The sequence below is a fragment of the Perognathus longimembris genome, chromosome 5, assembly GCF_023159225.1.
Source record: "Perognathus longimembris pacificus isolate PPM17 chromosome 5, ASM2315922v1, whole genome shotgun sequence".
NCBI lineage: Eukaryota > Metazoa > Chordata > Mammalia > Rodentia > Heteromyidae > Perognathus > Perognathus longimembris.
The window spans coordinates 21,063,524-21,088,368 of record NC_063165.1 but is presented as its reverse complement, the minus strand read 5'-3'; the positions used below and the strand labels follow the sequence as shown (position 1 = coordinate 21,088,368).

General features: G+C 32.9%; 1 protein-coding gene across 4 annotated transcripts in view; it reads left to right on the top strand.

Annotated features, from left to right (window-relative positions):
- Positions 1–24,845, top strand: part of Robo1 (roundabout guidance receptor 1) — a 367,669-nt gene that overhangs the window by 224,894 nt on the left and 117,930 nt on the right. For all 4 annotated transcript variants that reach the window (XM_048346427.1, XM_048346425.1, XM_048346426.1 and 1 more), the window contains exon 3: positions 9,997–10,154. In XM_048346427.1, coding sequence (XP_048202384.1) covers positions 9,997–10,154 — 158 coding nt within the window. The remainder of the gene's footprint in view (positions 1–9,996; positions 10,155–24,845) is intronic.

The following is a 24,845-nucleotide window of genomic DNA, read 5'->3' as shown; positions in this document are numbered from 1 at the left end:
TCACTGTGAGCATTAAATGAGTTAGTACCTATAAAGCCCATAGAATTGGGTGGACACATGGTATGAATCTAATATGCATGGCATGAGCTGTTTGTTGTTCATGGTATGTTGCTGTAATTGTTTCTTCATTCCAGTCTTTCCTCAGAGATCACTGGATCTGGATTCTTTTGCATGACAGCGCCCATCATAATATTCCCTTTACCTACTTTGGAAAAAAAACTTAGATTTTTTTTAAATTATCATTTCAATTGAACAAAGTATTTTCTGTCTTGTCTTTCTTTTCCACCACATCATTCACAGAATATGGCAAGTGCCTAGAAAGAAGAGATCATATTTTATTGATATTTTCACCATCTCAAAAATCCTAACTCTTCATATCTTCACTAAATGAATAAATGAATGAATGAAGCTTTAGGGAAATCCAAAACAATTTTGTGAAACATATCTTAGGGAATTTAAAACTTCTGATAAATATCAACTGATTATTCTGATTATTATATTCTATATTCTACATTCTATCTTATTATTCTATTGTGTAGTTTTATGTAGTATTCTACAGATTCCTATATACCACATATCCTTATAACTGATTCTTTTCTTTCATGTTAATTTACAACCATTATAGGAAATGCCCCGTAATATTTTCTGGTTTTTTTTTTCCTCCACCAAAATAATAATTATTTTTTTTTACTGTGTTTGTTTGCTCCCAACTGCGGATGCGATCCCAACATACAAGGGCTTAGTTGTTGCATATAACACATAAGTGGAGAATCCCTCTTATGTGTACATGCATAATCACATATAGATACAGACATACATAAAGTTAAAATATATAAGTTTTAGGTTCATCAGTTAGCCCAAAATGTATGAGTATATCAAAATCAATTAAAATCATCACCCCAAAGTTTGTAATTCATTTGAATTGATCTAGAGATATTATTACTTAGCAAATGACACAGTAGAAAATTTTCACCCAAAATTCTAAATAATTTAAAATCAATGCGTGCTAAATACTAAGGCCAGAATTTAAGACCATAGTTTTATCAATGAAATCGTTTTTGTACTATCTCTCTAGCCTGAAATGTTGTCAATCCTTATAATATAGGCATAGGTGTCTTCGTATTCTTCCTTATGGATGATTTTCTGATATAGTGTCTACATATTTGTCTGTACTTTAAAAATGACATGTTATTTCACTCAAAAACCTGGGTATCATGTTTATTTTATATATATTTTTCAGTCAACTCCAGCCCCTCAAAACTTTTTTTTTTACCTTCAAAAACTCTACTCTGACTCCATTGCACCAGACATAGCTTCATTGAAATAGTTTTAAACTCCTCTCGTTTTCCTTTAACTACTACAACAGTGTTTACATTGGTCTTTCCATTTCCATTTTCATCTCCCTCTGTATTTCATTCAGTGCAGCTAGAACAGACATTTAAATATGAAAATTCCATTACAAAAGTACTTTGCTTAGCACTTCAGTGTCTTCTCATGGGAAGTAAAATAAAAGTGGACTCTGTCACGACGATTGTACACACCAATTTGGGCTTCTGTCTTCGCTGCCAAACTCAAGTCACACTGTGGTCCTTGGAACCCACTGTGCAGGGTGTAAGTCTCTTAAAGTTCCATTAGTATGCCAAATTTTCTTCACAAGCTCAATTATTTCCCCTTCCTACTGAGGTCCTCAGGATATATTTTACTTATTCTTCAGACTTCACTTCAATTTTTACTTCCTCTAAACTACAGTCTAGGTTTAGTTTAAGATACTCCCTCAAGACATGTATCCTTTTCCTTTATAGAATGTATCACATTTACAGTTTATTATGTATTTGTGTTTTTTAAATACTGTCAGTCTTCTGCCTTACACCGACAGCATCACGAACATAGAACTCAAGAATTTAAACCACATATCAAATAGTTTACACATAGAAAGTATACTGTAAATACTCAAGGCCTACTGTGTCTTGGGTCTTATTCTGATCAATGGACATACAGAAGCCACAATAAATTCCATATTCTTATGTTGGTGATTTTCAGATACAGAGAACCAGACAAGAAATACAGAATTATATTTCTTTATTTGATAACTTTCTGAGTATGATCCTCTAATATAGTGTTGGTTTTGCAGTAGAAAGAATGCATGCCTCTCTTTCTTTAATCAGGGTTCCACAGCTCACATGCACTCATTTTGTCTGTGTTTTTTTAACCCTGTCAGGCTGCTCCTGAGGGTGACTTTTGCTCTGGCACTTAGAGAACCCTCATCAATGGCATTCTTTGTCTCCTTTTCATTTGTACAGGCAGCTGAAAAGTTTGGCAATTCCTTACACAGTGACTAATAGCAATACTTCTTTGCAGATGTAATGCACCATAAAAATGGCAAGTCCTGTATAAACATTAAATAATTAGCTTCATAATAACTCTATCAAGATAGACTGCAAAACTCTGTTTTGCATGGAAATAAGTTAGTTACTGTGGGATAATAATGTAAGGATGTGTTGTGATTCCAAAATCACTTCTGTTTGCTAGCTCATACATATCTACCTACACATAATATATGTATGAATTGTGTATTCTATAAAATCTGCATTTTGCAGTGATAAATCCGTTTAGCTAGATTTAAAGTCAAGTGAGTAAAGTACAAACATCTAGTTGGTTACTGACATTTTTATGGTAGAACATACAAGGCTAGTTCTTCAACTTAGTTTGGTGACCTTTTTTAATGGTCCCTCAGAATATCAAGTCCACTGAACATTATCTGTTTAGGTATGTATCTTTTTTAACATGTATATGTATACCTCTAACATTAATATGTGTAAGTTTGTCTGCAGTAACTTACAGACTTTGACTTAGATCCAGCATAATAAGCTTACTTTTTCTTTGCCTGGGTGACTTGGTGGCATTGTAATAATTCCCGGGACAATCCTGTGTTGCAGGGCAGGAGGTGGCATTTTGCTATTCCCAGGGTCAGGGCTGGAGATATACTCGCAGTATAGATCACTTACCTACTGTGTGTGAGGCCTGGAGTTTTATCTCCAGAACAACAGAAGAAAAGAAACAAAAGGAGTACCTCACCTGCCCTCCTTACGGCATCAAGTAGAGAAGACTATACTCTTGTTCTTTCCCGTGTACCTTATGGAAAGAAATGAACAAGTGTCTACTTACTACTTCTATTCTGGTAATGACTTCTCTTTCTATTTGCAGTAGTTCATACAAATTGTTTCCTAAGGTGACTGGTGTTTGTCATCTGTCAGCACTGTATGACTTTCAGAGTGTACACATTTTTTTAAATTAAAAATCATATACTGCTTTCGTAGGGTAGAACATAAGAGGTTGGCAACATCTTTTCAAACTCTAGCAGTTAAGAAAATAAGTGCTTCTCCTAGCATATTTTCTTCCAGGATTTTAACCAAAATGTAATTTAAGGTTTAAAAATAAAATGGCATGCTATTAAAAACACTTGTAGGAGATGACATAAGTATTGAAGAATATACATAGATATATTCAGTGCCAATTCTAAAAAGTAATTGTATATTCTACAGGAAACATTCATGATTAAATCACAACTTTCCATAGAACTAATGTGTATAGCCACCAATTTAAAATAACCACATTCTTTAGTATTAATGGATATGAGATATTACTTAATGAAATGATTTAAATGTTCCCATTTCAGTTTAGATTTCTAAGAAGTTATATTTCTTTGCATATATCCTCTTGTTGGAAACAGTTTTAGGAGTTAAATATTGTTAATTAAAAAAAAAGAATTAAAGGTTTTTTTTTTAATCACTTTTTACCTCAAAATAAAATGTTGTTTTTCAGGGTAACAATATAAGTTAAAAAGAAAGAATGCAAATAGTTTTTTTTAATCTCAATGTTCTGCTGTACTCCTCAAACATATTTGTGAAGATGCAGTATTACCCAAAGGAAAATATAAGGTCATTATCTTTTCTTGAGTGTGTGGATGTTAAGATTATTCTCTGAGCCAAGTGTCAGTGGCTCATGTCTATAAGCCTAGCTATTGAGATTTGGATGGTTGACCCCAGTAGTACCACAGGTAGAGAAAGTGTAAAAAAGAGTAGGAGGAAGGGAACAAAGAGGGAGGAAGAAAGAAAGAGAAAGGAAGAGATGTCTGATGACGGACATCAGCATTTTTACATATACTACACTTCTAGACATACAGAAATGTTATGGCATGGCTACTAGACAAGAAATAGTGCTTGGATGTGCTAAATATAAAAATTACAGTTATTTTGAAGTGAATTTTTTTCACGTCAACATGAAAGTTGTCATTAGACAGAGCTAGTGAGTCATATTATCTTCTCAGAATGAAAGGCTACATAAGTGTTTAATAATTTTCAAAAGAATTGAAATGATACCTGCCATTGAGGCATGAATTAGTGAGCACATATAAAGTGGTTATCTTCTGGAAGAAAATTTATTTCCTTAAGTGCACAGTATTTCAAAGGTTTCCTAGATTTATAAACATTTAATATTTGCTACATTCGATTGAAAAAAGGTCTTTTAAGTAGAAAAAAGTAGATTCCAGGACGGCACTATCTTTCTCATGACATCGACTTCTAATTAAAATTCTTCTTATTATGCAACCCATTCAGTCATTTTGTGGTTGAAATAAAGGAGTGAGCATTGATAAGAAGTAGCACTTCATATGTATTCTGCATAATAAATTCTAGTTGTCAATTCTCTGCTGAAAATGAGAAATTCTATCTTCCAAACATGGAACTGTTTAGAATATGAAGGGAGCATAATATATTAGAAGTTAACTGTGAGAATGTCATGAAAGAAATTTCTCATTTAGCAGCTGTTACATTTCAAGAAGGATGAAATATCACTCAATATTATGTGTTTACAATTGTGAATACTCTTTTTTTTATTTTTATTGTCAAACTGATGTACAGAAAGGTTACAGTTTCATACATTAGGCATTGGATACATTTCTTGTACTGTTTGTTACCTCCCTCCTAATTCCCCCCTCACACCTCCCCCTTTCCCTTTCCCCCCATGAGTTGTTCAGTTGGTTTACACCAAACAGTTTTGCAAGTATTGCTTTTGTAGTCATTTGTCTTTTTACCTTGTGTCTCTCAATTTTGGTATTCCCTTTCAGTTTCCTAGTTCTAATACCAGTATACAAGGTTTCCAATGTACTCAGATAAGATACAGAGATAGTGCAGGTACAACCACAGGAAGGGGTACAAGAGGATCATCAACGGGCTGGGGATATAGCCTAGCGGCAAGAGTGCCTGCCTCGGATACACGAGGCCCTAGGTTCGATTCCCCAGCACCACATATACAGAAAACGGCCAGAAGTGGCGCTGGGGCTCAAGCGGCAGAGTGCTAGCCTTGAGCAGGAAGAAGCCAGGGACAGTGCTCAGGCCCTGAGTCCAAGGCCCAGGACTGGCAAAAAAAAAAAAAAAAAAAAAAAAAAAAAAAGAGGATCATCAACAATAGAAGCTACAGTTTCACATGGCATGTTAAAAGTAACTACAACAGTGATATAACAGTCGTTTCCATACCATGGAGTTCATTTCACTTAGCATCATCTTATGTGTTCATAAGGGTATAGCTATTGGGCTCTTTTGATCCTCTGCTGTGACTAGCCTGAACCTGTGCTAATTGTTCCTTATGAGGGAGACGATAGAGTCCATGTTTCTTTGGGTCTGGCTCACTTCACTTAGTATATATTTTTTTCAAATCCTTCCATTTCCTTATGAATGGGGCAATGTCATTCTTTCTGATAGAGGCATAACATTCCATTGTGTATATGTGAATACTCTCTTAAGACCAGATTAGTGAACAATTTAAAAAAGAGTCTTTTAATGGCTCAACCTTCGGGTTCTAGGTTAATCATTAAGTCTGCAACTTCCTCTTTGTGTAGTGAAACTAACAAATTCAACTTGTGATAAGCTTGCTAGGGAGGAGTAAGTTGATTGTTGAGTTATAGGGTAGTTCTGTTTTTGGAGGAACCTCCATATTGCTTTCCAGAGTAGTTGAATAAGTTTACATTTTGACAGTATATTAGTATTTTGTTTTGAAAATGGAAACTCTTACATCAAGGGGTATGGGAAACACTAGAGCTCTGGTGCCAAGTTCGAAACTTTCTAAGCAAAAATCTAGAAACACAACAAACCAAAGAATGACTTGATAAATGGAATTGCATCAGACTTAAAAGTTTCTGCATGGCAAAGGACATAAATAACAAGATACATAAAAAGCCAACAAAATGAGAAAGATTTTGGTTAGTTATACATCAGACAAAAACATAATATAATGAATATATTGAGAACTCACAAATTAAATTCTCAAAAACTAAACCCTCAAAGAAATAGCAACCCAATTAATGAATGTCTAATAACTCAAAGAGAAATTTCTCTGAAGAACTAAATTGGTCAATAGATTAAAAAAAGAAATGTTCAATATCTCTGGCCATGAGTAAATGCAAATATTATTGAATATGCACTCTAGGGCCACTAACTGCAGTGAGATAAGGGGATTCATGTAGCTCATGGCCTTATAGTTTAGTTCATCCGAATAGAGAACAGAATTTCTAAGATTGGATTAGTAAGAACCCACAAGTTCACTGGCATGCCATTGAGCTGAATTCACCCCTTCTGCAGCAACAAGGTGACCGTTTGGAATCCAATGGACATAGAAGGAGAATTACATTATAGAGGACAATAATGAAATGATTAAAAAGTAGGGCATTTCTTGGAAATTCGTAGACCTCTGTTTTCTTCTGTTCCTTTCTCAGATATACAACACAGGCTAGTAGCAAGTCTTCTGGTGGTATTATCTCTAATCATAGAAAGGATCAGGTATTGATAAAGACTCTTGACTATTTAAAAAAGATTAGGTTTTCTTCAGCTTTAAAATGGTCTTTGGTTATAAACATTAAAGCCTTCATTGTCCTTGGTTCACTTTATTTTTTTCCGCTTTTTGTTGTTTCTGCTTCCTTTCTGTCTTCTCACCATTACAGTTAGGTTTCAAGCACACCAGTGAATTTTTCTTTCTTGAAAATATTACCATTTTGACCATTGCATAAAACATGGTCCAAAGTTCTTTAGAAAAAGAAAAACAAATAAGTTTGTGTTTTATTTTTCTAAGAATTTTTATAGCTAACCACTTTTCAGAAGCAAGAAAATACATAAAAAATATTATGAGCTTCAAAAGGATTTAGTGACATATGTTTGCTTACTTAACAAATTGAAAAACTTGAACGCCTCAAGCCAAATTATATATGAAGTAACATAAATTTGGCCGAAATATTTTGTACTTGTAATAGTATTCTATTCAATATCTTTTAAGTGATATCTACCTGAATACACCATAAATATTATTTGTTTTTTTGAAATTATTATGAAAATTCCTTTTTGGAAAATATACTTTCCAACTTTAAATTTTATACTATTCAAGTCAAGAAACCTTTGAAACTATATATTGTGATGAAGAGATACAGTAAAGGGAAAAATAAATTTTTTAAGTTTCATATTTTTGAGTGCATGTGAATGCTAAGTATTTTTCTACAGAATGAGGAAAATCTCAAATTTTATATTTAATGACTCAAATGTACACATGAATTAGAAATGTGACAGTTAAAAGTCCATATGATTTTATAATATGAAACAGTATTTTCTTCAGTAGCAAATTTTCAGAACAGGATAAGGAAGAGCTACCGATTTTATAGATGTGAGGAAAAAAAATCTTAAATTCATAGACTTACACAGGATTGCCTGTAGCCATGGTTGGTACTAGAATTTTATGCTGCACAGCTGCAAAAATAATTACTTGAGCATTATCTAAGCAACAATCTTTAATGGATTACATTTTGTTAGCTTTTCATTATACAATGTAAAAGCCCCAAATCCTATAATAAATTGAAAAATAGTTTGATTTATCTTACTTAGACCTTTGATATTTTTGTAAGAAGTTTTTATTATTCATTTCTTTATTTGAGATATGATCTCAATTTGTAAATAAGGTGTAGTCTTACCAAGTTGGTTTTCAGCCTACCACATAGAAAATTTGTCCAAATTATTTACCTTTGTTTCAAAAAATATTTTACTTTTGGGTGTTTTAATAATGTAACAACTTTTCAGAAGTGTTATGATAGGTTAATACTCCTGTCCAGCATAGGCTCATGGCTGCTTGTGAAGATCAATTTGTTTGCTTTTCCTATAAACCATTTATCTTGTTTGCAGTACATTCTTAGCACCTAATAATAATGAGCTTATTAACAGTGAAAGTCTTCATGCTCTGTTCTTTTATTAGGTGGTAACAGTACCCAGAGTTTTCAGTTCACAAAGTTCACATTTGTGTCTGTATATCCCACTGGTAGGGTACTGTACTGAAGTTAGAATTACAACTGTTGGTGTTATATTTCCTTTTACTATTCCTCCCAAAGAAAAGGATGCAGAAACAAGACATTCCATGGAGCAATATTATTATCCATGTGAACAAAGTCATATCTTGCCCAAGTCATCACAATATGCAGATAAAACAAAAGTTTTCAGTAGGTGTTTTGGTTTACTCACAGGTGTGTGTGTGTGTGTGTGTGTGTGTGTGTGTGTGTGTGTTTTGTATTCCTAGTTCATACAGTAGAAGAAAAGTAAAGCATTAAGAGAAAAATATAAACACATGTGAACCTGTAATTCTTAGCTTCTGAGACCAAATTCAAGCAATTGGGTGAAAGTTTTTTTTTTCTTTATAACACTATAATTCTTCATGTATGGAAACATTTTAAGTGCCATCAGACTATGTATTAATTCCAGTATACAAGTGTAGTAGAGTAAAATAGTTAGTTCTGTATAGTTAAATAATGTCTCAAAATTCCTACAGTTATATCAGTAAACATTTAAGTATCACCTTAAATAGGATCCTACAGTGATTCATATTGTATTACATGCAGAACCAAGGAAAATTTGATGGGAGGTAAAGATTTGATTTCTTACTTAAATATGTACATCTCTCTATAGTTACTAAATAGGCAATTGGTGATAGTAAATGTATTCCAGAATACATACCTAAGGAAGATAGATTTGTGATTTTAAGTAATATGTGCCATGCGATTCATAAACTTTTGATATTGTCAATACATTGGGAATAATTTTATTCCATGGGCTGTTTATAGAATATCTTTGGTTAATGTCCTACATTTTATTTATAAAATTACTGAATAATATTCCTGGTTCCATAGTATTTTAATAATGTATTGCTATACATTTGGGATTATAATAAGGAAACATTTATTATTGTAAAATACAAATGAAGTTATTAATATCACTTGCTCCATGCATTGGATTAAATGAAATAATATACAAGAAAAGTGCTACTCTAACAACTTAAAACATAAAATGGATGTTATTTTTTAGCAAGAATATTACAATTATTGATATTTTCTAACTCCATCGCCTAGTCATAACAGGCAGTGATTGTGAATGTTGTTACCTTGGAATATGAACCAACTTAAATTATAATAACAATCTTTCAAAATTTCACTATTGTAGATTTTATGGAGTAATGCATTGTGTTATGATCATCTCCATCAGTAAATTTTAATATCGGTAACATTCCTTCCAACTAAATGCATTCTTACAACTATATTTTTGCTTCTGGGTTTCTGTGTGGGGATATAATTTATCTTGCTACTGAAAGTATCACCCTGATGTGCCATGTATATTAAAGGATAATTCACTTACGTTCATTAATATACATGTAAGAAAAATATAGGATAAAGAGAAATTGAAGATATGATGGAGCCTCTGCGGTTCTCTGTAGCATACTGAGCTTACATGCTGACCTAAGAGGATTATCAAATTATTTGTCTTGTGTATACCAAGCACTAACTCTCCTGCTAAAATCACAGATGTCTGTTAGTGTGAATATATCTTTGAAGTTGTGTTACATCAGCTCTTTGGTTGAAGTTCAGGATTAAGGACTGTATTTGTCACTATTAAATGTAACAATTTAATCTTCCTCCAGTACTACGGGATGACTTCAGACAAAACCCTTCCGATGTCATGGTGGCAGTAGGGGAGCCAGCAGTGATGGAATGCCAGCCGCCTCGTGGCCATCCCGAACCCACCATTTCATGGAAGAAGGACGGTTCTCCTCTTGATGATAAAGATGAAAGAATAACTGTGAGTATTTAAATTGATATTGGGGAGCACTGCAGATCTGTGTATATCGTCAAGGACTAAAAAAAGAAACATGTTCTCATAGATTAAAGATAGATTAACTATCCCTTTCAGTTTTTCATTGATCCCCACGTGGACATAAGTGAGAAAAATATTTCACTTTTCATGTAGTGATGAGTATTAGAAAATATATATGCTTAAGTTTAATGCCTAAGAATATGTACACTTTATTATTATGTCTCTGGGCTTTCAAGATTTCCATGTGTTTCAGGGAAAATTATTACTTATGAAAAATTAATATAAATGGTACATTTTCAGAAGGCTTTGTAAATCACTCCAGAATTGTTTTTATGCTTCTTCCTCCTTTCTTTGTTCTTGAAATTTCAATAACTTTTCTGACAGTGCCTGCTCTAAATAGTATGGGCATCTCTGATTTCATATGAGTTCTTTGCTCCTTTTGTTGTGTAGAGGGTTCACATAAACACTTATGTCCAACACAGTCTCATTGATTTAGGATGATACACCATTCCCTGTTTGAATTTCCTTAATTCCTCACTTGCTGATACTTGCTTAAGGTAAATTCTTAGCCAATATTAAAGTACCCTAGGAGAATTGTCAAAGGAGGGAAAGGTCATTTCCAAGGTTGGTGAAGAAGGCACTCCATGTAACTCTCATAAATGCTAGCACCATTTCTGAACAACTTAGCTGATTAACATTATTAAGTAGTGAGAAAAGTGCATCAGATTGATGGTAGTCAAAATTTTACAGGTATAAAGAGAAAGTCAAATCTTTTTCGAATATCAATCTGAGTTAAAGTAGGTCTCTCAAATGATTTTTATAATGGTAAAGACTAGTTAGAGCACAAGCAGCTCTGTTTACCTTGTAAGATGCCAAAAAAAAAAATTCCTATGACAAAGTTGAGGAAACTGATTTGAGGAAATGAAGTTAAAAGTACAGGAGACTAAAGAGTAAAAGAATGGCTGTAAAGCAATTAGGACCAGTTTAATGGATGAACAAATCACATATCAAGTAATTGCTTGCTTTCACTTGGAAGGAAAGTGTGTTTAAATCTGTCAACAAACTTTGCCCTAGATGGCAATGTGTACATATAGCTGAATCTGAGTTTAATTTACTCAACAGGTCAACTAGTGGCTGTGCTTTGTCTTATAGTCCCAAATTTTGGCTGACTCTAGCTCTAAGAATGACTTAAGGCAGCTATTGTTCTTCAGGCTTTTAGGTGGTTTGTTGTTTCTCAAATTCTTCCCTTTACAAGCAGAAAACAAGTATTTATAAGTGTCCTTACAAATAAAGGAATACAACCAGCATGGAGGGAAAAAGAGCAATTACCCCTTTTCTTAGTGATAATGGATTGCCTTATGCACTAGCAAGATAATAATACTTTACCCTTAAAAAGAGATTCCAAATAATTTAGTGATCACTTTTGTAATTCTCATTTTCCTGCCTTAATAATTCAAATACACTGAAACTGTTATTACCTTTGATTACCCTCATTTTTCTTGATTATATATTATGTTTAAAATCACTCAATGAAAAAAAAACTCATAACATTTGGATGTAGCGTTAAAGTGAATGTCCTTTGGTCATTTTTATTTCATGAATGCACATTGCATAAGAAACCACATACAGACAAGTAACACACACACACATACACACATACACACACACACACACACACACACACACAGATTAAGGTATAAGTCCTATAGAAATAGTCAATGGAATGCTTGAGATATTTGGGTGGATTCAAACTTTAAGTAGGATAATCAGAGAATGCCTCTTATAGAACTATGAAAAAAATCAAGAAATGGAACCCCAGAAGTATCTTTGAAACATGTATTTTTACAGACAAAACAGTACATTCCAATACTCTAAGGTGGTTTGCAACTAACATTCTTACTGAGGAGCAAGAAAGAATCAGTACAGGTTGAACAGCATGAAAGTGGGAGATTGATAGGAAATAGTTACAGGGGTTAACAGGTACCAGGCAATATAGGACCTTACAGATATTACAGTAGTTTTTCCTCTTTTGAGAACAGTGAGAAGAAAATAATAGGTTTCTCAGCAAAGAAGTTCTTGTTTTTTCTTATTTCCACCTTTTTCTCCACATTTAACAAAGCAATTTATGAATACAATGCGTCTTGATCAGTTGCACTACTTCCACCATTTCCTTTCCTCTTTCTTTTCTTAATTTAGGATAGACTGACTTTTTCCTTTTTTTCTTTATTATTTTTAGGTAGTTGTATGAAGGAGTTTCCATTTAATGAAGGAGTTTATGGATACAATGTATTTGACCAATGTCACACCTTTCAATATTCTCAACCATAACTCCTCTACACATTCCTTCCCCCACTCAATTTTGAGAATGTTTATTGGATTTTTGTCTGCACTTTGTCCTCTTCTTTTTACTGTCCACCTTTTTCCTCTTGACCATACCCCACCATTTTCAAGTACCTGTTTCTTGTTGTTTATTTTGCTGAAATTTGGTTTTGGCTTTCTTAGAAATTACACTGGCATCTACTGTTTGTATACTGCATTTGAGTTAACTCATTTGTATATTATTGCATATCAAGCCATATAGTTATTTATGAGTTTGCAAGCTAATTTAGCTTCCATATATACATGAAAACATCAATCTTTTGTCTTCTCTGGACCTGACTTTATTTAATATAATTTTTCCAAGATTTTGCATTTTTTTACAAATGTTACATAAATTTTTCCCGAAGGGATGAGTAAAAATCCATATACAATATGTTTCCATATATATGATTCCATATATATACATATATATGATGTTTTTTAAATCCATTTGTCCATTGTGGATAAACCTGTAAACAAATGGCCATTTAATATTCAATGATTTTTCTGTCTTAATAATACCTGGAGGAGTGGTCATGTTAGAGCATGGGACACCAATTGTGAGTTTTGACAATAATCTAGAGAGAGATAAAAGATCATTTCAATTGATATGCTAGGAGCAGAGAGTGAGTGAGAGGTGGTTAGATTCTGAGTATACTATAAAGCAATAACCAACAAAATTTGCTAACAAACTGAGTGTACCTATTCAGAAAAAGAAAAGAAAAGATGAGTTAAGAATGGCCATCATCAAATGGCTAAAGAGGGTGGAAAGATATTTAGATGTCATTAACTGGGTTGGCATTTATTTTTGAAGGGGAAAAGTTGTGGTGATACAAATTGGGCACTCAGTTTTAAACATGGTAATTTTCGAATGGTTATGAGCAATCATAGAAGCAGTTGGATCTATGAGTCAGAAATTCAGATTTGAGTTTGAGGGTGGAGAAAATGCTAAGTTGTGATAGATGTACAAGTACTAATTTCTTTGTGGTCCTCCCTTCCTTCTGAGCAGAAGGAAGATTCTTTCCCCAGTGTCTTTGCTTTTCTGCAAACCTGTTTGATTATTTTCACTGTGTATTGTGAGTGAAAATGAAAGAAATTTAATTAAGTGCTAGTATATGAGAGAGTCAAAGGTATGCTCTTTCTTTATCACCCACCACCTAAAGTATGTCACATATTCTGGGAAAAACAGGTGTAGCATGCAGGACATGTGAAAAGCATTAATTTTTGAGTTATGTGCACCCTGCATAATGAATGAACACTAGATGTCTCCCGTCCTACGTCACTGATGGGTTCTTAGTAGAGTATAATATAACCAATGAATATGTGATTTATCAGTATATGAATGTTATTAGAAAATTAAAATCTGTGTTCTCCAAGGGGAAGTTTACAGGTAAAATGAGAAAGAAATATGTCTGATGACAAGCCTTCAGACAGAAGAAGCAGAAGAAAGAGCAGCTGAAATCTAAAGAGAGCAAAAGAAAAAGGACAAAAGCCCAATAGATAGCAAAGTACCAAGATTATGGGGGTCTTTGTGGCGGAGTCAGTAGCAGAAAGTAATCAAGTATGTGAAAATTGAAAATTGATCATTTGCTTTAACAACTTAGTGGACCGTTATGGCTATCCCTGACAGCTATTTCAGAGATACAGTGGAGGTTAAACATTTCAGTGAATTGGTTTAAGACACATGAGAAAGATCAAAGTTGTACAGATTATACACAATTCTTTTTATATTGTGTCTTATATGGTAACTGACAAGTAGAAGTGACTATATTTTGGAAGTTCTGTTAGAAGTTGAAGTTCATTTGAATGTGTTTTGCATGATTATCAATTTTTTTCATAAATTTCACAATTGAAAACTGCTATAGTAAACTTTTCACAAATAAGCTTAGGAATTCCTGCTTTATCATATATCGAATTAAACATTTTTTATGATTTATGCCCAATGTTCAATTTATGATTGAGTTGTCATAAACTTTCTCTGTGTTCTAATTAAGCACAAATCTCCAGTCCTATCAGCAGCTTCAAGTCAATAAGAGAACCACTTTCAATAAGGAATCCAGCAGTTTAAAATTGTAATTATCTATTGCTAGGAACTGATGCCAAAATAGTAATGTATAAATAACTTTAAAATCATTCCAATGCTGCCAAAATGATGATCCACAATACTGTTTCATATGTCAGGAAGTTGTAACATCTAAAACTTTTACTATCTCTAAGACCATATGTGTGTTTTGTATAAATTATAGCTCTTGAACTGATAAAACACTAGCAGTTAAAGAAAAAGTGTATACATTTGAGGAAATGGAATAGATTAAAAATCAGCAGCTTGGTTTCAAAAATCACTGTTCTTATTTAGATCAAAATTGTTTTGCTTTATTTTCTTCCTTCAGGCCAGACTAGAATTGAATAATTAAGACCAAAAATTAGATCATAAACAGAATTGCATGCCTTTATTTTCTATTCTTTTCAAAAACTGAAAATGAATTCTAAAAAGATGTTGGCTATAAGGTATTTTATGTGTTTCTTATCTCCTCAGCTTTGTATTCAAATTATTGTTTATATTTCTGTTATTAATGTACCTTGCCAAATGTATTGAGTAAAGATGAAGAAGAGATTAAAGCACATAATATCTTTATGGAAGGCAATTGAAGATTGCAGGGTTATTGCTACAGTTTGGGTTGTAGGAATTTCTAGTGTTCTTTAATGTGGTAGTTTTCTTTGTTGAAAATTTCAAGTACAGGTCTCCCAGCTGTGAGAACAAAGACACACCCTAGGGTTAAAAAAATAATATGTATATATATATAATTGAATTTTAGCTACACCTGTATTTTTGATAGGCTTAAGTCATTTCTTTCTGCAATCTCTGGGATTGTAAGCCAAATTTTAGATCTATGATGATTATAAACCAGACATGTATAAATAACATTTTCTTATTCTTCTGCATGACAAGAGAATCTTTTAAAATTATTTTGGCATGTACTTCTTAGAATAAAAGAAGCCTTAGATGATATTTGTCTGTAATATTCCTGTTTTTCTACACCCAAGGATTTGTTGAATTGGCAGGCTGGATAAAAGTGATCCACCTCATGTTTCTGAGATGTAGTCATCACCATTATTATGAATACATTACTTTTTTTCACAGAGTTGAATCAGAATACTGGAACGTTTTTGATGTGCAAAAATATTCATTTAGACTTCATAAAAAGGAATAACGTTTATTTTGTTTGTGTTTTGGAAATACTCTTTTTACATTGATATTTTGTAAGGGCTTAAAATATCAAATATTAACTTTGGAAAACTACCAAGTGTTAAAACAATGATTTCATGTTCATTCACACAACTACATTGGGTTAAAGGAAATGTTAAGTAGTTTGGAGTAGACATCAAAAACATTTTCATAGATTATGAAAGGTCATAATTATTCATAAGAATGGTCAGTTACAGCATTTAGCAGAATTATAGCTGTCATGTAGATCTTAAAAAGGCCAAAAGAAAAACAAAACTAGTGTAATTTTGGATTTTTTAATGGAGTGGGTAAAGAAATTTGGATATTTTAATAGAGTGACAAAAAATGGTGATACTAAAAGAATATATTCAATGGATAGCCTATGACACTAAGAAAATTGAAGGGAAGGGTTGGAGAGACAGGGTAGAATGACAAAGGAGGTAATGTGAGTCAAGATGCACTGTACTTATAAATTGATTTGTGCAATCACAACTCCTTTGTACTTAAGATAATGAAGCATAAAAAGTTATAGAAAGGCATTCTGTACTTAAGTCTTCTATACAACTTATAGTTGTGGACTTTGATGATTTTTATATAATCACAGCTCAGCAGGGAACAGGTAAGTCTGTTACAAGTCAGCACAGGTTGGTTTGTTTAATATGCAGTGAAGCTACACACAAAATTTCACAGTGTCCCAGACATCAGTTTCCTTGACTGTATGTTAAAGTTTAATACAATGAATTTCATCTAGTGGTAGTTATAGGAATTGCAAAGAGATGGAAGGAAATAGCTTAAATTTTACTGAAAATAGCTGGTATATAAAAGTTTACTGACTTGATTTTTATAGCACCAAAAGTACGTAGAAACCAAAATAGTCATTAGAACCCAAATGATAAATTAATGAAACATGAATCAAGTCAATCTTCCATAGTGCTGGGCTCTGCATCCATAGTTCCAACCAGCCATGTGATTAGCATATTTAGAAAAATACATCTTTAATGAATACTATTTTTTCTTATCATGATTCCCAAAGCACTAACTATAACATTTCTGTAATATTTATAATGTGTTGCATATTGCAAGTATATTTAGCATTCACAAAAAGATATGTATAGGCTATGTGCAAATACTGCACTATTTAACATAAGGCAATCACAGATTTTGATATCTCTGGTGGGGCAAGAGGCCTTCCTCCTATGGATATAATAGGATAATTACATACGGGTTACCCATATATATGATAAAAGTGAGAACAAATTTCATTAACAAAACAAAACGATAGAATATTTGTGTGTGTGTGTGTGTGTGTGTGTGTGTGTATGTTAGGGACTAGAAATTAGACTTTTCTTAGATTAGTAAATGAATGTTTATTGGAAGAACTGTCAATTCTCAAAACCTAATATAGCAAAAATAAAATGAATGACTAATGAATATTGAAAGTTATTATTCCAGACATTGTATCCAATCATTCTGTTTCAGTATATAATGAAAATGAACTGGAAAGGATACTTCATTTCATATGATGTTTTAAATGTAAAACATCATTTAAAACATCATGGTTATTGTAGAAACACCAAAATGTAACAGCTGTTATGCATTGGGAACTCACCGTGCATCCTATGCTTTACATTATCTCATTTCATTGGCGTGATTCCATGGTGAAAAAGCTGTGGTCTTTCCAACTGGTCACAATATTTGTCCATTCATTTTGTGTGAATGAAAAAGAACTCAGTGATAATACTAATAGCTCAATGTAGCACTCAGGATGTGCCAGACCTGTTCTGAGCATTCCTTTATAGTGACCACTTTACTGCTGGCAATGATACTGTTAGAGAAGTACCAAATTATTTTTAGTGCAGTTGCTGAATCTAATTTTATTGGTTATGGTAAGACATCAATAATGGAGATATTTGCTTTTTCTTCACTGCTAAAATTTCCTATAGAATTCTTTATTTATCTATATATGTGTGTGTATCTCCATATATGTATATGAGATATCTATAGGTCTATATAGAGACATCCATGCATGTCTGTATGCTCATATGTATTGATATATGTGTATATGTACATGTATTCACTTATACATATATATTCATATAATATACATACATACAGATATAAGTATATTGATTTTCTATCGATGGAAATTTCATCTCAGGAAGATCCAGTATCCTAATTTCCACTGTAAAACATTTTCCTTCATTTGCACAGATATGAAGGGGTTGATAAATTATGCTCATCATATTGAAGAATTAGTTTATATTTCTTACAGTTAATGAAGCCATTAGCACAACAAAAATCTGTAAAATTTGAAATTATTAGTAGTTTCAGATAAGAAGGCACAAAAGTGGATAATTTTAACCATGGATTATAATGGTGCAAAGCTAAAATTATTTATTCTGAGGCTGGAATTCTTGTCTATAACGACATTAAAGATTATCTGTGGAGAATGTTAATTTACTGGTCACCATTTGGATTTAGGGCAGAAAGAATTTACATTAAAAAAGGATATTGTGAATTTGGTGAGTGATTCAATTGAATGCGCTTCATAATTAATGGTCTCATTTGTGGATTAACCATGTTCTAATATTATCAGTCACATACATGTTGGGAGTTACTCCTAAAGATTAAGCAATTTTGAGAAATTATGTGATGAATAGGAAATTGAGCTAAGGTAAATACTACTGATATAGTGGTTTGGTAATTTTTTTACAGATAGAGTAAATTATCAGGAAAACATAACCTTGAACAGCATAAAATAAGTCATAATTTGTGCCTGCACTCAAATCTGAAGGTTATGAATTATTTTCTTTATGATAACCTTTTCATTTATTGTGGTAACTTCATTTTGGTATTTGAGAAACAATAGTTTAAAAGACATGTCTTCATTTTAAAACTCTTAACTAGTCTGATTCTTTGCGACAATTTTTTGGCATTTTTATTAGCATCAATCAGTTGTACAAGAGTGTTCCATTGGACATGCCCATTCATATATATGTATATATGTGTGTATATATACATATATATGAATGTAACAACTGTTATGCATTGGGTGTGTACACACACACACACACACACACACGATGCAACTTGATCAGACTCACTTCTTCGGTCATCCTCATTAAAAGACATTACAATATATTGTACTCTTCTTTGAGATAAGTGATGTCCTGAAGTCTTGCTGTTGTTGTTATTATTTTTATTATTCTGGTCTGTCCTGAAAGTAGCATGTAAAAATCTCTTATGTTTTTCTTGATTACAAAAGAAAGAAAATAAAGTAAAAAAAAATTAAAGATAATCATTTCGTAGGTGATTTCTATCAAATCTACAATCTAACCAAATCAATCTCTTTTTTTTTTCTTTTGGTCAAATTCTTCTTATGATGTAACTGAATTAAAATGTTGTGCCATTTTTTGAAAAAAAAATGTAGAAAACATTCCACACATGAATGTATGTTTGTAGATGTTTCTTAAGGCTTTCACTTTAGATGCAATAACCAATCATATCTGCTTGCCCAAGCCTGACTTAGCCTATGTTAAGTGGGAAAATTCTTCTCCAGGGAAAGCTGTCAGTCCTGACAAACTAGGAATATTAGGGTTCCCTAATCAAACATGATGGTCAAAGTGAATTTCTTTTTTGTATGGTCTTCAGTGAGTCACCAGTCACATTCATATCTATAGCCTTTCTTTTATGACCAAATTAAAGATTTAAATATTAAAATTTGTCAAGAGAAAAATTCCACTACATAGTTTTAAATTGATATAGCACTTCCCCTTCCTTTGCTGAAGAGGCAGAATTGTTAAGGAGGGATTTGTGATAACTTTTCTGTCCTTTCCTGCATCCTGTGTATCTTTGCAGGTTTCTTTGATTTCCCTTGTTGGTGTGATATTTTGGTAAAAAGCAGCTGACTCACATCCCATTTAAATCCCCAGTGCCCTCCAGATCCTTCACAAATTTGGCATTCAGCCCATTCATTGCCAATTGCTTCCTCTCCCCTCAATTCCCACATGTCTCCTTTCCTAGCCATCTGCTCCTCCTCCCTTCCTTCGATTAGGGCTTTCGTCTGGTCTTCCAATTTCTTTCATTGTTCAATGTCTGTTCCTTCCTTTCCCCCCTCCTCTCCCTAGAGGAAATCAACATATTTAACACAGCTGATGTCATAGAGCCTTTTCCCCCCATGAAGTTGAATTTGTGTTTCTGAAAATTAAATGTGCACGTTTTCTGTTTTGTGAAGGTCACAGGAAGCTTGGATGGTAAAACAGAAATAGTAAACCAGAAATTGAATTTTTCTTTTCCATGTTTTTTGTAGTTAGTGCAAATTATATATGCAATTTAAAAATATTCATAATGTAAACATGTTAAAATAGATATAATTACATTATGTCTGTGATGGGCTTGGAGAAAGGAATTAAATGAATGTGTCACATCCTGCTGCATAATTTTCAAATTTAATATTTGAAACACTGGATTAGTAAGAGCAAGCATAGGCTTATGAACACGTTATAAATTCAGGTTTCAGTGCTAATTAAATACATTATCCTAATGGAAGGTCTCTATAAATTCCATGTTTGCATCTGTCCATTGGGTTGTTTAATAACAATAATGTTATTGTGGAATATAAGGAAAAAAACATGCCATTGTAAATAGCAAGATATTCTATATGCCTTAGAGTGTTCTGCAATTCTGAATGGAAGTTCTGGTTTATCATACTTGTATGAATTCTGGATAGAGCTCATCATCAAAACTTTGATTTTGAAATGATATATTGAGACCTGTTGTCGGCTGGGATGTAGTTCAGTGGCAAAGAACTTTCTTTGCAAGTGCAGCATCCTTGGTTTAATCCCCAGTACCAGAAAAGAATGGACTTAAAAAAAAAGGACTGTTGATACCTCACAATTCCAGGTTTCCAATATGTGCAGGAAGGCCATATAAATATAAAATAAGCAAGAAAGAGAAAGAGAGAGAGAGAAAATCTAGTGGCATTTGTCCTTTCCCTCTATTTGTATTTCTAGCTTATTCCAAATTCCAAACTATGGGAGTTAAAAGATTCAGATTCACCGTTTTTTTTTCTTTTGTATGGCAGAACATGATGAATAAGTGAAGTACTTAGACTAATATTGAAATGAACGTGATTCAGGTTATGTGTACACCTTTGTTGTGCAATGTACTAGGCAACTGAAGATTCACTGAGAATAAAGTCATCATACCTTTGGGCATCCAATGTGGATAATGAATCATCTTCTTTTCCCATGTATCTAGAACAATTCTAATCATGTACCACCTTTAGAGGAATTGAGAAATTCTGTGATTGAGATGAGAAATGCTCCTTGGGAATGACTGGTTTATCTTCCTAGGGAACAATCTGAACATTTCACAAACTTGTATTTAAATAATTACCCGCAAACTCATCAGATCTGAACATCAAAAACAAAACATAGAGCTAAGCATTTCTGACCTATTTGTGGAGGAACTAAAAGCAGCCTTTTGAAAGGATGATAATACACCAAGGTATTCTTCGTTCCTGGCAAACAAATTAGTTTAGAAGATTATAAAAATGTAAATACAATTCTCATGATAATTTAGCTTCTATAGCACTTCGTTATTCCTATGGTACATGGACATTTAAAAGCTTTGATACTAAGAGCTTCACATACCAATTTATGAGAGGTTTTTCATATACTGTTCTACTTCGAGTGTTCAGATTTCCATATCACGTTAGTCCAACTCTTCCTGTTAGTCTATCTAACAGGCTCAATTTATAGGTTCCAGCTTAAAGGTAGCATCTGCAAAGGAGCAGTGTATAGATACCACCCTAAATGTTCACATTTAATTTATTTTCTAGTCATCTGCTCTTCAAGTGCCTTATCATTTGTTGTAAACCATGATTTAGATGTTACTTCTTTGATACACCTAAGGCACATTAAGGAGCCCCTATTTTCCACATGTGTGTTGTATAATTGGAGCTCAGTGCATTATCTTTCAAGAATATTGTAAATGAATCATATGCAATTAAAAAATAATGTCATCTAACACCTCCAGGATTAAATACTTGCTAATTTTCACATAACCTTATTCTCTTATAAATAGGAGTATCCCCCACCCCAATTATTTCTTTTTCTAAAGCATGATTTTCCCATTATCTTAGCAATAGGAATATTACTCAGATTGATAGGAGTAAATATAGTGCTTTGTGACTTGCTTTATTTATAGTGACTTAGTGTTTGGAGCTGAGTTGGAAGATTATAACTAGGTGAGCTCTTGCATAAGGATAGAGAAGATGACTGATCCTAAGTCACTAGATAAATATTGACAACTAAGGAGCCCTCTCAAGACCAGAGTTCATCCTAGTTTGACTCTTGCATAACTAAATCTGATCAACCCATCTAAAGCAACATTTTCTAGATGCAATATAGATTAACAAGAGCAAAAAAATGCAACTAATATACTTGTTTGTGTTCAAAAGTCAGTATTTCCCATCTTATTTTTAGAAAGTCAGTATGTTAAATATAGGAATTAAATACGCTCACTTCATTAGGTATAGCTCCATGAAGCTATGTTACAATTTCTTTGTCTTCTGTATAACATATACAAATTCACCTAAGGGATTAAATATCTGAATATGCCTCACAATCTCATTAATATGTACAGAAATTTAAATAATGGGGTTATGTTAAAATTATGCACATCTTGATCCTTTATATATGTTGATCTGTTTTAAACCTATACTAACAAACAGATCTTTGTGAAATTACTCAGTACTATTCATAATATCAGGACTAGAAACATTATTTAAGGGAAGAGTATCAGGCATGAATTCAAGCCTCGTGCTGACGGAGATACTAATATTTTGCCAGGATCAGATAGTAATATTTTACACTAGGATATTACAGAAAAATATTACAGATAGTAGTATTTTTTACTAGGTTCATGCTGAAATTCAAACATAGACCGTTTTGAGCTCAATGGTAGAGTACTTCCCTCGTGTGTGGGTTGCCCTCAGTTTTATTTCCATCACTATATAAAAAAGGAGCAAATTGAAGACTCTTAATGACAATTTCATCACAAGGTATTATTTTAAAAAGCAGTATCTTGGACTGGGGATATGGCCTAGTGGCAAGAGTGCCTGCCTCATATACATGAGGCCCTGGGTTCGATTCCCCAGCACCACTTATACAGAAAATGGCCAGAAGTGGCGCCGTGGCTCAAGTGGCAGAGTGCTAGCCTTGAGCAAAAAAGAAGCCAGGGACAGTGCTCAGGCCCTGAGTCCAAGCCCTAGGACTGGCCAAAAACAAACAAACAAACAAATAAAAAAGCAGTATCTTGATTTTAAGCAAATATTCACTCTCAATTGCTGGTAGTCACTTGTAAGATGTAGAAGATGAGAAATACTTAAACTTCTCAAGCTAAAAAAAATGCTCTTTAGAATTAGATTACTTAGTAGACAAAAAAGGTCCTTTGTAAAACCATAATCCATCCCATTTTAGTCCGTCTTAAGTATACATTAAATGTATATCTTGCTGTATGTGACATACATATTCAGTAGATTTTACAACGTGCTTTCCACACTGTCCATTTTGGTAAGATCCTTTAAGATACCAAGTTGTACTTTCTATAAACTCATTTTACAAGTTCATATAAAATAAGTCAAGAACAATACAGAGGAGGTGAGTGTCTTTAGATTTTGATTTACAGCACTCAAGCCAAACATTAGCAGAAAATACATTTTCTGATTTAACAAATAAACATCAATGACTTTGGAAATGATATATTTCCTCTAAATAATATCCTAGACTTTTTTCATAAGTAAATATCCCCCCAAATGAAAAAAATCTGATAATCGCCTCTAGATTGGCTATTTTACAAGATTGATTTTTTTTCACCTATTCTTGCTGTTAGTATTCTATTACATCTCTTGAGATGATTCAGGTCCTGTGCATTTTTATTTCCTAAATAGATTTCCTTAAAACCAGTAAAAATGCATTTTCAAACTACTCCACTCAAATATTGATTTCAGTCTACTTTGTATTAGACAATGTAGAAGACTGCCTCACAGCCCTGCCTAACCTGTTGTCTTTGAAAATTTGCTGACTCGAGAAATCACAGAGCAAACCTGATACATAGGCAGACAGCTGTTTAGCACCCACAATCCTTCACTCAGAATGGATTCCTCCAGAAGCAGAAAGTGTCTCATGAAGTCTCCTGAATGGCCAAATAAACTGGGACCTCGTAATTGGAAACAGTAAACAGCAATGCTGTTTACTAAAGCAGAAGTATTATAAATTCTACAACCTGAGGATGCATAGCCAAATAGCAATTCCTGTAGTGGGAATTTGGGATTTGTTGGCTTATCTCCACCTGATAAGTGGACATTTCATATTGTTTCCTCTTTTTTTATTTATTTATTTATTTATTTATTTATTTATTTATTTATTTTTTCCAGTATATGTTTATGGAAGCAGCTGCCTTCCTTCAGCTATTAAGTAATCACTTTGATATATCTGATCAGGCCATTCAATTTTTCCAAATGGCCACCAATTAGTGGAATTTTTACTACTGTCTGGAAGCACTTTATTTAATTATAGGTTAAAGTAGTTTTCCAAATTAAAGGCATAATGTTTTGTGGGTTCCAGGATGGTGTTCCGATAAGTTTATTTTCATTGTTCTTCCAGGCGCTGATAAAATGTTTCTTTCAAACTAGTTATCTTATAACATGGCTTACATTTTTTATGACTTACAAACCTTATCTTTAAATTGAATGTTTCATTAGTATTGGAACAGTGTAGGAGTAGATTTTTTTTAAGAAATTGACTTTTCTAATTGGTCATAATCTTTGTGATTGCTCATGATGTCCAGATAACATTTTATTTTTTTATGTTTATATAGAAATGAATTATCAAGAATAAAACCTGGCTATCTTTTCTTTTGTCTCTTTTATTTCACCTGTTGGTTTGCTTTTGATTCAAGGGCTTCAAAAATAAAGTCTGCATATCTTTTAAAAATGAATTCTAATTCTTTTAGGAAGTATATTTTAAAGTGCCTTTGGTTGGGTGAGGCATTTTTTCCTTCCAATGAGGTATCAAAGTGGACAAGGT